At 38.4% G+C, this 15874-nt stretch overlaps 1 protein-coding gene across 1 annotated transcript in view; it reads left to right on the plus strand.

The window, feature by feature from the left end:
- slit3 (slit homolog 3 (Drosophila)) overlaps nucleotides 1-15874 on the plus strand; it is a 191586-nt gene that overhangs the window by 14256 nt on the left and 161456 nt on the right. The window contains exons 2-4 of the mRNA XM_016289665.1: nucleotides 2620-2691; nucleotides 6792-6863; nucleotides 9752-9823. Of these exons, the coding sequence (XP_016145151.1) occupies nucleotides 2620-2691; nucleotides 6792-6863; nucleotides 9752-9823 (216 nt within the window). The remainder of the gene's footprint in view (nucleotides 1-2619; nucleotides 2692-6791; nucleotides 6864-9751; nucleotides 9824-15874) is intronic.

Here is a 15874-nt window from a genome sequence, read left to right on the forward strand (position 1 = left end):
TGTGTTTCGTTGTGAAAGCGAAACTACTTTGTTTGGCCTTCCAAAAGAGGACGATATCCGCTTCGTCACGCCTAGAGCTGATCCGTGCTGGTCACTGAGGAAATACATTAACTTCGTGCTCTGGATCGCCGGATCAGCTTTCACCGTGGACGAAGCGGAGTCCAACCCAGGGTCGTCACATGTGGTTGCCGCAAGCTCACCCGCCACAACTCACTCAAGCTGGCCTCTGCTCACTCTAGGCCTCTGGCCTCCGCTCACTCTAGCCTGCTGTGTGTGACGCTGTGTTTCATTTTAAAAGTGAAGCTACTTTGTTTGGCCTTCCAAAAGAGGACACGACTAGAAATCAGTGGTTAAGTTGTATTTACAACACTGTTCCAGAACAGTTCAACCCAAATATTCCGATGTGTCCAGTGCATTTTATGGAGGACTGCTTCCTGATCCTGGTAGAGTAGACTACAATGCCGGATGTTCTGACTCACAGACTGTAAGTACGTTTTTATATTTAAAGAATTTGCCACTAATGATTCAAACTCGAGTTTTGAGCAGTGTAGAGTAGCGTTTATAGTTTGTCATTTCTCTGATCACAAATGCAGACATGGTTTTATGTTTATGCGGCGCGATGCAATGCAATGCGTAAAAAGACAGTAAAAGTCATTATAATCTGTAATTATGTCCCCACTGGATGCAACACATGCCTCATTTATAATGAGTTTATAAACGCCGCTCATCGCTCCGGCCGGGACAAGGCATCACAATATGGTAAGGGGCGTAACATTTCCGTCACAGGCTTGAGGTATTCGGCCAATCACAATGCACTCTTGTGTAGCCTAGTGAACCAAACTGAGAGGCCATTTTGAAGGCTCAGGAAACCTTTGCAGGTGTTTTGAGTTGATTAGCTGATTGGCATGTCACCATATTCTAATTTGTTGAGATAGTGAATTGGTGGGTTTTTGTTAAATGTGAGCCAAAATCATCACAATTAAAAGAACCAAAGACTTAAACTACTTCAGTCTGTGTGATTTGAATTGATTCAATATACGAGTTTCACAATTTGAGCCAAATGAATCACTACTGCTCTGACTCTGGCTCCAAATGAATCACTACTGTGCCGACTCATCCAAATGAATCACTACTGTGCCGACCCGGGCTTTAACTGAATCCCTACTGTTCCAACACGGGCTCCAAATGAATCACTACTGCTCAGACTCTGGCTCCAAATAAATCACTACTGCACCGACCTGGGCTCCAAATGAATCACTACTGCACTGAGTCAGGCTCCAAATGAATCACTACTGTGCCGACTCAGGCTCCAAATGAAGCACTACTGTGCATACTTGTGCTCCAAATGAATTACTACTGTGCCGACCTGGGCTCTAACTGAATCACTACTGTTCCAACATGGGCTCCAAATGAATCACTACTGCTCAGACTCTGGCTCCAAATGAATCACTACTGTGCCGACTCAGGCTCCAAATGAATCACTACTGTGCAGACTTGTGTTCCAAATTAATCACTACTGCGCCAACTCATCCAAATTAATCACTACTGCGCAGATTCTGGCTCCAAGTGAATCACTACTATGCCAACTTGGGCTCTAAATGAATCATTACTGCACTGACTCAGGCTCTAAATGAATCACTACTGCGCTGACTCATCCAAATGAATCACTACTGTGTTGTCTCGGGCTCTAAATGAATCACTACTGTGCCGACTCGGGTTCCAAACAAATCACTACCATGCAGTTTCGGGCTCCAAACGTTACTGGCACGAAATGATAGTGGCCATACTGGGATGTTTTGGCTTCATGTTTCTATAGTGGAGGGAAGTGGAGATGCATCGTAAATCTTTTTTTACAGTTAACAGTTGAAGCAGGTAGTTATGTTCTTAGGACTGCACATGCGCATTGGCCAGACCAGCCTGAAATATAAGCTTTTTTAACACAATTTAAGCATAGGAAGCAACATTTCTGGCACAATTCACATAAAATTTTGTTCCTGGTTTGAAATATGGTATTTAACTGTGAGTACAGCCAGCAGTTTTTGAGATTTCAGGATTTCCCCATTCAAGTAGATTGGACTCATGGATTGGATTGGATTGGAAATAACTGCCCGGAGGCGTTGCAAATCATGGCTGTTGAGTAAACAGACTTTCCTTGAAAGGGACTTTGACCCAGTTAAACATATTAAGAAAAGAATTGCATTTTATAGAGTTATTGTACATGCAGAACAGAAAAGGTCAGGTGTACGCTGATGTGACCCCGAGCCATGCACGAGAGCGTGTGTATGGGAACGTTTAGAGTGGAGGAAGCTCAATAGCAGCATGCTGAATAGGAGTCGCCTCCAGCACAGTGAATGCAAGGCAAGGTTGGCCTCTCAGACTCAGTATTCCACAGCATGGCACTAATGCTCCCTGGCAGACGCCAGCTTTGAACAGCGTTGCCCTGTGGGCATCTGGTGCGAGTCGGGGCCGTCGAGGCACTGCCAGGGAGCCTCTGTATTTAAATTCTCTGTTTACTGACTCTGCTGTGAGCTGAGACTTAAAAAATCTTTTTTGAAAGCATAAGTGAAATGAAAAGCTTTTAACTTTTTTCTCAATCCCTCTCCCTTTTTTTCTTTCCAGGGATCTGGACCGGAATAATATCACCCGGATCACCAAAGTGGACTTCTCTGGCCTCAAGAACCTGCGCGTGCTGTAAGATGTCACTCTGTATCTCTCGCTCTTACAGTTAATCCTTCCTTTAACTCCCAAGTTCCCCTCCTCTTCCGTGTTGTCTTTACAGTTAAAGCCATCAAAGGGTTCGAGGCTGAAAGCCGGGAGGATTACGGCACAAGTCATAATAAAACAAACTGACATTTAAGCTGAGTAAATCCAACACATTTAACATGACCCTGTGACTGAACCTCGCATGAAGTCATTGCCTTAGATGCAGTCAATCTTCAAACTTGTTCTTAAGTTTGAAGAATATGTAACAATATATTCCATTCCAGAAACTTGAACCTTTAGAATAAATAAATAACGGACGGTTGCTCGGAGAGGTGCAGGGCAGCGGTGATCTCCTCTGGAGAAAGTGTTCTTTCAGCTTAATGACTGTAATCATGCATTTCTCTATGCTGTTTTCTTCCTTAACGAGAGCCCGTAAAGAGAGTGGAATGGAGATAAAAATAAACAAGTGAAAAAAGAGGAGTAAAATAAACGCCCAAGAGAGCAGTCGTAAGCCGAGGCAGTGGCCGGCTGGGCAGCACCGAGGCAGTTTAAGGTGGTTTATGATTAACAGTCATGGCATGCACCAAAAGCTGCCTCTCCCTGGGCCCTGTGAACAGCCTCGGCACCCTCTTATCTCTCTGGAAGGTCCAATCACACCTATGCACTCTCCCACGCGTTAGCTTCACTGTGACATGAATTTTCCCATGCTAAAAGAAGTGAGAAGTGTAAGCTGCACTGTGTTTTATTATTTTTTAATAATAACGTTAATAATTAATAATATTAATTATAATTAATAATATTAATAATTAATAATGTATTATTTTTAAATGTAGGTTTTTGGGTAGTCACATCATAGAACATTTTACAACCTGAACTTACCTTGCCTTGTCATAACAGACAAATAATCTTACATTATGGAATTTGTTTAATGACTTTAAGATACAATTATGAGGCTCTGAAGTGTTTCTCTTTATGAAATCACATGACTTTGAAATGCATGACAAATGTTTTTCAAACTATTATTATTATTATTATTATTTGTAGTAGTAGTAGTATTAACAGTATTATTATTATTATTATTATTATTATTATTATTATTATTATTATTAATATCATTATTATATTTTGTGAAAATATTTTTCCTAAGAAGTATACAATAATTACTTGGACAATCAATCAATCAATCAATCAATCAATCAATCAATCAATCAATCAATCAGTTATTAATTCATAAATATTAAAACGTTTTTGGAGAGTCGCACCACATGACATTTCATAACCTGAATTAACCTTGCCTTTTCATAACTTGGTCAAATTATTTTTTTAAATGTTTTTTAATGACTTTGACATTTTTAAATGTTTTTTAATGACTTTGACACACAATTAGGGGGTTTTCCCCCCAGCATGTGTCTGCATTTTGGTTGCACCAAGTGACTTTTGATTGACAAATGTTTTTTAAACATTCATTGGCACTGAGCAGTTTTGTTAAATGTTATTTATATTTTTGTTTCCTAATTAATAAACAATAATTCGATATTGAAATTAAAAATTGACCTTACTTAAAACTTTCCCATTCAAAAGTCCTCAGGGAAGTGCCGTCTGCACTGACCTGGGACCTTCCTATAAACCAGCACTTGGTTATAAATGTATAACAAATACTGTTCCAGCAATACCATGTGTGCTGCCTCACCCTTTCATCAATTGAGAGGTCTTCTGCTCTCCTTGTCAGCCCCTGTGAAAGCATAGGTGTTTGCCTGTGTCCCATATGTTTCCATGCAAAACTTCAAAACATTTCTATAAAGACAAGAAAGACAAAGAACAGAAAGAGGGAGATATGCTGAAAAATGAAGAAAAAGAACTGTTATTATTCTTCAGCATACACCAAAACCCATCTGGTCGGGATCGAAAGGGATTATGTTTAATGCGAATACATAAACCACGGAGGGGTTGATCCCCCATTTGTAAGAATGAGCCAGATAGTTACTCAGGCTCAGATTTATGTTAGATGCAGACTCTATGATATGTTAGTTATCAGCGAAGAATGCAATTATTACGAACAAATCAATTTAGGCTTGCCCTGTTGGATGGCTTGTGTTTTTGGCCTGCCATGCTGGATTGTGCCTTAAAGCTGCGGCATTCGTAAAAAAATTAATAATTAATAATGTATTATTTTTAAATGTAGGTTTTTGGGTAGTCACATCATAGAACATTTTACAACCTGAACTTACCTTGCCTTGTCATAACAGACAAATAATCTTACATTATGGAATTTGTTTAATGACTTTAAGATACAATTATGAGGCTCTGAAGTGTTTCTCTTTATGAAATCACATGACTTTGAAATGCATGACAAATGTTTTTCAAACTATTATTATTATTATTATTATTTGTAGTAGTAGTAGTATTAACAGTATTATTATTATTATTATTATTATTAATATCATTATTATATTTTGTGAAAATATTTTTCCTAAGAAGTATACAATAATTACTTGGACAATCAATCAATCAATAAATCAATCAATCAATCAATCAATCAGTTATTAATTCATAAATATTAAAACGTTTTTGGAGAGTCGCACCACATGACATTTCATAACCTGAATTAACCTTGCCTTTTCATAACTTGGTCAAATTATTTTTTTAAATGTTTTTTAATGACTTTGACATTTTTAAATGTTTTTTAATGACTTTGACACACAATTAGGGGGTTTTCCCCCCAGCATGTGTCTGCATTTTGGTTGCACCAAGTGACTTTTGATTGACAAATGTTTTTTAAACATTCATTGGCACTGAGCAGTTTTGTTAAATGTTATTTATATTTTTGTTTCCTAATTAATAAACAATAATTCGATATTGAAATTAAAAATTGACCTTACTTAAAACTTTCCCATTCAAAAGTCCTCAGGGAAGTGCCGTCTGCACTGACCTGGGACCTTCCTATAAACCAGCACTTGGTTATAAATGTATAACAAATACTGTTCCAGCAATACCATGTGTGCTGCCTCACCCTTTCATCAATTGAGAGGTCTTCTGCTCTCCTTGTCAGCCCCTGTGAAAGCATAGGTGTTTGCCTGTGTCCCATATGTTTCCATGCAAAACTTCAAAACATTTCTATAAAGACAAGAAAGACAAAGAACAGAAAGAGGGAGATATGCTGAAAAATGAAGAAAAAGAACTGTTATTATTCTTCAGCATACACCAAAACCCATCTGGTCGGGATCGAAAGGGATTATGTTTAATGCGAATACATAAACCACGGAGGGGTTGATCCCCCATTTGTAAGAATGAGCCAGATAGTTACTCAGGCTCAGATTTATGTTAGATGCAGACTCTATGATATGTTAGTTATCAGCGAAGAATGCAATTATTACGAACAAATCAATTTAGGCTTGCCCTGTTGGATGGCTTGTGTTTTTGGCCTGCCATGCTGGATTGTGCCTTAAAGCTGCGGCATTCGTAAAAAAGCCTTTGGTTTAGCCAAGTGTCTCATCTCTTCCTGACAGAATGATATGACAAAACATGGATTATGGCTGTAAAAACAGTTGCGTGTCTAAACATTTGCTTTAAAAACCTCATTCATAACCCCAGAAAGCGGAAGTCCAATTTACAGACACTTTTCTTCAGAATTGTCTCTTTTTTTTGGAGGATTGCTTGTATTATCCGGTGCTGTGGCTGTGTGCGTCCTATGCGTGTCACTGCGCGTTTGCCCTGATTCAAAGAGACTCAAATATAAACAAGAAATAGCCATGGAGATGTGCTGTCTTTGTAATGCATCTGGAAAATTTTAAGGGCCCTGAAATATGACAGCGTCTAGAGGAGAGCTCTGAAAATACCCTCCAGTATGTCGTCACAAGCATGCTGGACACGAACGAGGGTCTGCTGAGGCAACCACACACTTCATAAAATCAGAGAGAAATCTGCTCTGGTTTTCGTGAGGAAAGCCTGCATGCTTATCATTCGCTGTTGTGAGGTCCTCTAGTTCACTTTCAACTGTCATTTCAATCATTCAAGAGACCTAATCAATGTCAGTTGAAGTTGAATTGCCAGAGTTGATTGGATAATGAAGTTCTTTTTCCCCCCCACAGACATCTGGAGAACAATCAAATAAGTGTGATCGAAAGAGGAGCATTTCAGGATCTCAAACAGCTTGAGAGAATGTAAGTATCAAATTGAAGGACTGATTAAACTCGCCTGCTTGTCCTGATACATATTGCATGTTTCTCTATGTGTGTTTTTGACAAAAATAATTTGTTGCTGTTTATGTGCACCACATTGACCTTGTCAGTTTTAATCTAAAACATCTTCACAAAAGCGAAAGGAACTTTGCGACTTTGAAGGTGACCTCCATAACTTTCATTTCAAGTCCAGCGGGTTTACGTGCTCGTTTGCCCCTTGACATCTGGAGCGCAGCCATTTGCTCTTTTCTGGTGAGAATCTTAACACTTCCCAGTGAAATTGACCATAGGGTCAGACCAAACATGCTAGCTATTACTGCCGTTGGACAAGGTCAAAGAATGTCTGGACTGTGGTTTGCATCCTTGAGTTTGTTTATGTGTGCATGTCTCAGTGCGTTTCATTCCTTGTAAATGTTTGCACGGTTCTGTCTGTGTTTAACCGAATCCGTTGGCAGCTGCCGCCGCACGTTAGTGACGAATGTACATCAAAATCAGCAGCCGTCATGCAAAGAACCGAAGTTTATCAGTATGTTTACCGCCGCTGAAGAATCTGTCTCTGTGGTGGTTTTGTGGGACTGGTTTATCTGGGTCTTAAGATCTACATTCCTCATTGTGTCACTCGTATTTGGAATTTCACAGCGTTTAACTCAATGACCCACTCTCGACGGCGAGCGCGTCCACTTGCATTCCCTCCATCTGACACCCGAGTGTGACTTTTTGTTGTTGTTGTAACCCATAAATAGTTGACACATAAATAGCTTGACCACATTATGACAGTAAGTGCTCTAATTACAGAAACAGAAAGAACAGAAATGTTTTCATGCTACACATTGTGAATAACAGTGCTTAAAAATAGATTATAAACCATGGTTCAACAATCAAAGGGGTCAAATGTGAGGTAACTCCTCCCCTTGATCCCTCAAACCCTGACATCAAAGCATCTGAACCGAGGTCAATGACAAATAAGAGTGTCTACGATAAAGAAAAATCAGTCACACTTTATTTTAAGGTCCAATTCTCGCTATTGATTAACTATTAACTACGACTTCTTAGTAAGGTAGTTGTTAAGTTTAGGTATTGGGTAGGATTAGGGATGTTGAGTATGGTCATGCAGAAAATGTGCTTTATAAGTACTAATAAATAGCCAATACACTAGTAATATGCATGCTAATAAGCAACTAGTTCAGGGCTGTCCAAACTCGGTCCTGGAGGGCCGGTGTCCTGCAGAGTTTAGCTCCAACTTGCCTCAACACACCTGACTGGAGGTTTCTATGCCTAGTAAGAGCTTGATTAGCTGGTTCAGGTGTGTTTAATTAGGGTTGGAGCTAAACTCTGCAGGACACCAGACCTCCAGGACCGAATTTGGACACCCCTGAACTAGTTAATAGTGAGAGTTGGTCCCTTTACTAAAGTTTACCGAAAATACTTTTTTTTTTTTAAATCTACTTTAAAACATGTTGAGGTTTTAGAACTATGCTCTTAAGCAAGCACTTTGTTTTATTTCATATAATATTTATATCTTGATTTTTATTTATGGTGTAAAAACAATTTTATATAATTTAAGAAAGGATTACATTTAATTACTCTAAAAACATTAATATTGTTAAATATTATTACCATTTAAAATAACCACTTTCTATTTTAATATATTTTAACATTCTAATAAAACATATTTTATTCCTGTGCATTTTCAGCAGCAGAGTTTAGTGTCAAATTCAGAAAATTAAGACATGCTTATCATAGAAAAGGTATGTTAAGGTCATTGTATTTGTGAATAACAGTTTTAATGTATTTTTTAATAAACTGATAGAATTCTAGTCATTGACGCACAGATTTGCATAGCATAATAGACCTTAATCAGGTTAGATGCCATACTGAATTTAACGCGAATGAAAACGAGGCTGTGAGTTTTAATTAAATCATGTAATTTTCACAATTCACTACTGTTTTATGGAGTTTTTCTACCAAAGGAGTTTTTATAAGGAAGTTTCATCAGTCATCTGTATGTTGTTAAACAGCAGTTCAATAAATTGAATTAACTGTAATTTAATCCCTCATAGTTTTGTCATTCCTGGCAAAAATGAAATATGGGACTGCCCTGACTAAGGTCTGTTGCAAGATTTCTATATAGTATTTTTGATATTACAAGATGTTGTCAAGCAGGCTCAAGTATGGAGTTGAGGCTCTAGCAAGAGAAAACCAACTTTTTTCTTCAAGAATGAGTCTACTTGAAGGCTACAGCAAGGAACTGAGTTATAAACGCTGTAGGTCCTCAAAACAAAACGCTAGTGATGTTCCTCCTCCACATACCTTTGGTTTGCTCTGTGACCCTGCATCCTATCATCAAAACCCACACTCCCGTGATAAGGGTCATCCTACCAAAGCCCACAGTCAGTCTGGCCAGGCTCATGTGAGTGATAATAGCCTTTAAAGAGTACTGCTGGAGATAACCTAGGCCATCTTCAGAGGAAGTACATTTATTTCCCTTCAGCCCAAGCACAGCTGTGACTCCTGACCCCAGGATGTAGCTATTGGCCAGTCGTGATGCTGCTGATCCTGATAACAACGGCTTGTTGCTTTAATCAGAAACACGGATTGGTCTGTCTGTGTGTCGTTTGTGTTTGCCTTGTTGTCTCATCCATCTAGGTTTTCAGATGCCTGCGTGTCGCTCTGCAAGTCAAGCAACCTTTCCATCTTTGTTTTCCTGGTTTTCACTCTCTCTTTCTGCCTCGGATAATCTAACTACCCACTGATCTGTGCTCTGCGTAAGGCCATTCTCACGGTGTCTTACGTTTCATTTCTTCCCTCCTGACTCTAGATGTTTTGACCGCACTAACTCTTGCCCTTCCCCTGTCCTCTCTTCCTCACAGCCGCCTGAACCGGAACCGGCTGCAGGTCCTGCCGGAGCTGCTGTTCCAATCCACACCCAAGCTGGGCCGACTGTAAGTCATCGCTTCCCTTTGATATCCGTGCCTGGAAAAGCTTGCGGTCAAACTTCCCACTGTTTTAATTTTGATCATTGTACTGGAAAGGATCTTGCTTAAATATTTGACTTTCCCAAATGCTGTTTAAAGGACACTGTCAGTGCAGGCATGTTCTGGGTGTTATTCCGTCAGCCCATCCAGATGTGATTCTCTTAGACGGACCGGGAATCCGGGCCAAGCTTAATGTGACACGACCTCTCCCCGTGCTCTTGATGGAGAGGAGAAGGTGCACTGGAGGGAATATTTTACTTGGATAAATTACATTCTTATATTCTGAATATTTTCCTGCTCTGCTTTGAGTCAGGGACATTTTTGGCTTAGCAGTCGGGGGATACTTCATTTATGAATTTACAGTTGTCAATATAACTAGCGCGATCAGGTCTGGTCTTACAAGTGTTTATTTGAAGCTGATTGTGACACAGGAGTCACTCTAGACCACCATTAAGTTCTGTGAGCAGCTTTGTGTTTCTGAAATGTTTCCATGAAACAACAGAGATTAGATTGACTGGCATTTTAAGCTTTTTATATAATAGTTTCCTCGGTTTGAAAGATTTCTAGACATGAGCTCGTCATTTACAAGCTACTACTATTGCATTGCACGAATATACTCTATGACACATGGTTGGTCACAGAAGTCAGGACTGCAAATCTTTTTTACAGCCAGAAACTCATAAAACATGCTTTTCTAGCTTGATATTAATGCATTATATAGACTAGAATTGGAAATGACAGTCCCGATTTCAAGCCGATATGGATAACCGATACTGATAACTGATACCGATAACCCGATAATAATTTTCGGATATAATTTTATAATGATAATATGAAAATATAAGTTTGTCTAAGTAAATGAAAAAAAAATGCTAAAAATCTCAAATTAATAAATGCTGCAAGTGAATGTAGGCATCACATTATAATGTACCACATGAAAAATCGATTTAAAAAAACTGGTCGCTATTTGGCTGTTATAATATGTATTAGAAAGTAGATTGTGATTGTGCATCCCTAATTTCATGAAGGCAGAGGCAGCGATAGATGCTATTTATACTAAGTGCAAATAGCAAGGATGCTGTTTACACTATGTAAAAATAGCAGCATTTTCTTTGCAATAAGTGTAAATAGTAGATGCTGTTTATACTTAAGTGCAAAAAATGGCAGATATTTGGCTCTCATTATTATAGTACATTATAAAACAACATGCGGTAATAACATATTGAGAGTAAATTGTCATATTTCTTAAAATTACTAAATGGAAGCCACCTTATATTGGGACAATAAAGCCCTCCCTACACCTACCCGATAAAAATGCCACCATGCACTTTACGGCCGACGCCACTGAGCCTTTCGTACAACACACGTCTTTTGTAATGTTGTCTACGCCAACCAGACATTGGTGGGTGGAGCTAGTGTAAATAGCCTCTGCCAACAAGTTGGGCTATTTGCACTTAGTGTATTTGATATTTATCTATTATAAATATATATTTGATACTTGTCTAGATTTTGATATTTGTCTATTACAGGGAGAGAATGAGCAGGCTGAGGTAGAAGTACGAATGTTTACTATAAACGTCTCTTCTTCTCTTTTCCACAGCAAATTTAAAGTACAGTTTATTTGTTCCATCTTGTTTTAACATTTTCTAAATGTAAACCGGAGTACGCCTAATGAAGATTGTCCAGGGCGGGAGCGGTTTATGGCAGGGTTTGTAACCTTTCCTTGTCAGGGTTTGTTACGCTGGTTGACGTTAGTGCGATATGAACGGCCTCACCCGTAACCTTCCTATTAAAAACCTCAAGCGCGGCCAGCTGGGGAAAGCAAGCCGAGTGTGTCGCACACAGGAAGGGTTAGGACTGGAAACACTGACAGGGGTCAGGGAAAGGTAAAGAGCACGATTTCACAGATCGTGTCTGAAGAGTTACAGATTTCACTGTGTGGGCTCAAAAATGCACCTCATACTCAGTGCGAGCACACTTACACACTTTATCCATGGGATCGGTCAGGCTTCTAGAAGTTCTTCCACCCTTGCCCTGTTCTTAGAAGGCTGGATCTTTCCGTCTAGCCGGTGAAAGCCTTGAACATGCCTGCTCCTATTTATTAACGGTGCAGCTAAATGAGACCTTATATTAACCTCAGTTCCTGTTCGGAGACGGGCCCCTGTGCTGGTAGTGTAGGATATTTCGGTCAGTGGTACCCATGAGACCCAGCCACTCCCTGCATTAACCCGAGTTCAGGTTGCATGTGATTGGTGCATTAAGAGGAATAGGAAAGCAGAATGCATCATCTTGTCTTATGTCCCCTTGCCCTCAGCCAATTTTAAACTTTCTCACTTTAATCTTCTGGATGCAATTATCCTGGCAGTTGGTTGGCATGAAATGACCACCGGACAGTGGCGATGGCCTTTCATAAATACACAGATTGATCAAATCTCGAGTTTGGGTGCCGAGACTGGATTTTTCTTCCCTCTGAGAGCACATATTTGTTTGCCATCTCAAAGGACATCTTTTGTTTCTCTCGTTCTATCCATGACAAGTTTATTTTCCTTCCAAACGTTTGTTTTCTTTTGTTTAACAGAAACAAATCGCTCTCCCACACATTGAGTTTTCTCCCCTCGTGCTCTGCCCCGCTCCTGTTGGCCCGAAGCGGTGGAGTTCAGCTCGACAGATGGGGGGGGGGGGGGGGGGGCCAGGGGGTCTGGCTCTCTCAGCCATGCAAACACAAACCATCTCTCAGCTCCAGCCTGGATCTCAAACATGACTCCAGAAGTCTGCATCCTCTCTGAAGCCATTTAGCTCATTGGTTCCCTTAATGAGCTCTCCATAGCGTGCTTCAAAACGATTGCTGTTTTTACCGAGTGTGCTGTGCTTTTAAAGTTTTGTAATGACTTCTTATGGCGCAATTGTTTAATAGCTTATTAACCCTTCACCTTGGAATATCATTCCAAACCTGTGTGATTTTCTTTGTTTTGTTGATGACAAAAGGAACAATTTGGAAGAATATGCGGGTCGTGCTTTTAAAAAGAATGTGGACTAGAGCTTGAATACCATAAAAGTCCCCAAAACAGCATAAAAATACCATAAATGTGGTTCATACAATAGTTGCGCGTTGTTCAAACGTTGCTTAAGTCAGCTTTGTGTGAAAAACCAATCGAAAGTTAAGTGGATATCCACTAAAAGATATTTCAATCCAGTGGGCTGTTAATTGCTGAGACCTGTTAGATGCCATCGAATGTCAAGTCAAGTCAAGTCACCTTTATTTATATAGCGCTTTTAACAATACAGATTGTGTCAAAGCAACTGAACAGCATTAATTAGGAAAATAGTGTCAATAATGAAGTCAGATTTGTGAACAATATTTGAGAGAAATAGGCCTTTTGTGTACATAGAAAAAGTCTTAGATCTTTGAGTTCAGCTCATGAAAAATGGGGGCAAAAACAAAAGTGTTGCGTTTATAATTTTGTTCAGTGTAATATAATGCTAAAGCTCAATGAAATATATTTTTGAAGTATAAAATACATTAATTTCAACCTTATTTAATTTATATAGTTTCAACCAAATTATATTTCTAAATGTATTTCAGGGCAAGAAAATTTAGGCTAAATACAAATGGCCAATATATTGCAATATTGCATTTTTTGGATCATTTTAAATTATGCTCCTTGCTGAACTTTATTAAAATGTGTTATGTTTAAACTTGTTATTAACAACAAATCAATTTTTCTTCAAATGTAACATATGTGAATGCATTTTCTTAGACTGAAATATATGGAGGGCAAAATATATTTTGAAATGCTTAAAAAATATATGCATACATTAAAATAAATTTTTAAAAATATACAAAAAATGGCGAAAAATATATTAGTAGAATATATATGTACGTAAATATATTTTTAAAACATTTTAGCATTTTTTGACCATTTTGAAATATATTTAAAAATAAAATTGAAAATATATATTATTTGCTTTATGGGAAAGGATGAAAAGATGTCAATTAACTGTTCACAAATCACTACCTCTCTCAAGAAGTCTCATGAATGCTCATAGAGAGATAGCTAGGGTGGATTTCCAGTCTGTTCCTCTCACATAACTATTGTATGTCTTCAGAAGACTGGGAATATAGTGCATGATTCATATGAACTACTTTTACAGTGCTTGACAGTCCCAGTCCTAATTCACTTTCATTATAATGACTGGCCGTGACTGACATGAGGGTGTGTAAATAATGACAGAATGTTCATTTTTGGGTGAACTACTCCTTGAAATATTTGGGTCCCGAAAAGCTATAATAAAAACAAGCAGTTGTTGCTCTGCTGTTGTATAAATGGTAATTATCAAGTAATAAGGGATAATACTGTAACTCTGTCATTATATCGCTGTGTAAAGCGATGCAGTGTTTGTCTACCCACAATAGCTGGCTAATAATTCAACATGCCCCAAGCACAGAAACCATAGAGCTCTGGCTCAGGGCTTTCAGAAGAGGCCTACTGATTGTTTTCAGAGGAATGAACCCTCTCTGAATCCAGCCAAGCGTCTTCCAAAATAGGGCTGCGCTCAGCCGGTTTCAAAAAGCTAGACAGCTTTGTGATTTACTCCAAAGACATATTTAGATAAATACAAGCTACAAAGATGTTGGAGTCCTGACAGAAACACAACTATATACAGAAAGCTCGAAGACTTAACTTTTTTTCTTGAATTGTGCTGCTTCCCAGGGTTGTGAGCTGCTTGATGTACACTAAGGGACTTTGAAATTCACAGTTTGGACCTGGTAGTGGGACATGGGTGAGCTGACCCCCCAAAGGCAGATCAGTCAGAGGAAGCTAATATTCTTCTACCAGAGAAATGTTAATGACCTGCTGTGCTGTTCTAGGTGGAGGCAGTGGCATTTGCCGGTAGCTTCTTAACCTTGTCAGACTCGAGGAAACCAAGTACATGTGGGTCAGGCAGAAACCAAAGCGGACATCTGCTTGAGTCACTGCCCACGCAGCACTTTCTGTTTCTGCTGACAGAGGAATGAATAAATAAACCTGTTTACACTGTTTTGGTGAAGGAATGAAGTTGCATAGCTTTGTTTTTCGTAAAACTGCTACAGAGAGAATGCCAAGTATGGAAAGTGTGAAATAAACAGTTAGATGGTCATTAAAGAGTTTTGAATATATACAGTGCCATTCAAAAGTTAGGGATCGGTAAGATTTTTATGCCCATTATGGCTGAATTTATTTGATTAAACATACAGAAAAACAATGTAATTTTGTGAAATATTATTGCAATTTAAAATAACAGTTTCCTTTTTTAATATACTTTAAAATATAATGTATTCCTGTGATCAAAGCTGTATTTCCAGCATCATTATTCCAGTCTTCAGTGTCACACGAGCCTTCAGAAATCATTCTAATATGATGGTTTATAATCAATGTTGGGAACAGTTGAGCTGCTTAATATTTCTTGATACTTTTTTCAGGATTCTTTGTTAAATAAAAAGTTGAAAAGAACAATTTTTATTCAAAATTGAAATTTTGTGTTATAATATACACTACTATTCAAAAGTTTGGGGTCAGTTTTTTTTTCTTCTTTGAAATGAAAATTTGTATTCAGCAAGGATGTGTTAAATGGATAAAAAGTGGTAGTAAAGATTACTATTTTGAATAAATGCTATTCATCAAATAATCAAAGAAAAAAGTTTCACAGGCTCCAAAATTATTAAGCAGAACAACAGTTTCAACACTGATAATAAATCAGCATATTAGAATTATTTCTGAAAGATCATGTGACTGAAGACTGGAGTAATGGCTGATGAAAATGCAGCGCTGCGTCAAATAAATAAATTATATTTTAACATATATTAACATTTTAGAAATTGCAATAATATTTCACAATATTACTGTTTTTGTCTGTATTTTTGGTCAAATAAATGCAGCCTTGATGAGCATAAGAGGCTCCATTAAAAACCATTAAAAATCTTACTGATCCCAAACTTTTGAATGGCAGTGTATATATTTACAGTGAAAAAAAGAAAAA

This window comes from Sinocyclocheilus grahami, unplaced genomic scaffold (genome assembly GCF_001515645.1).
Source record: "Sinocyclocheilus grahami isolate Dianchi unplaced genomic scaffold, SAMN03320097.WGS_v1.1 scaffold250.1, whole genome shotgun sequence".
In the NCBI taxonomy this organism is placed as follows: Eukaryota; Metazoa; Chordata; class Actinopteri; order Cypriniformes; family Cyprinidae; genus Sinocyclocheilus; species Sinocyclocheilus grahami.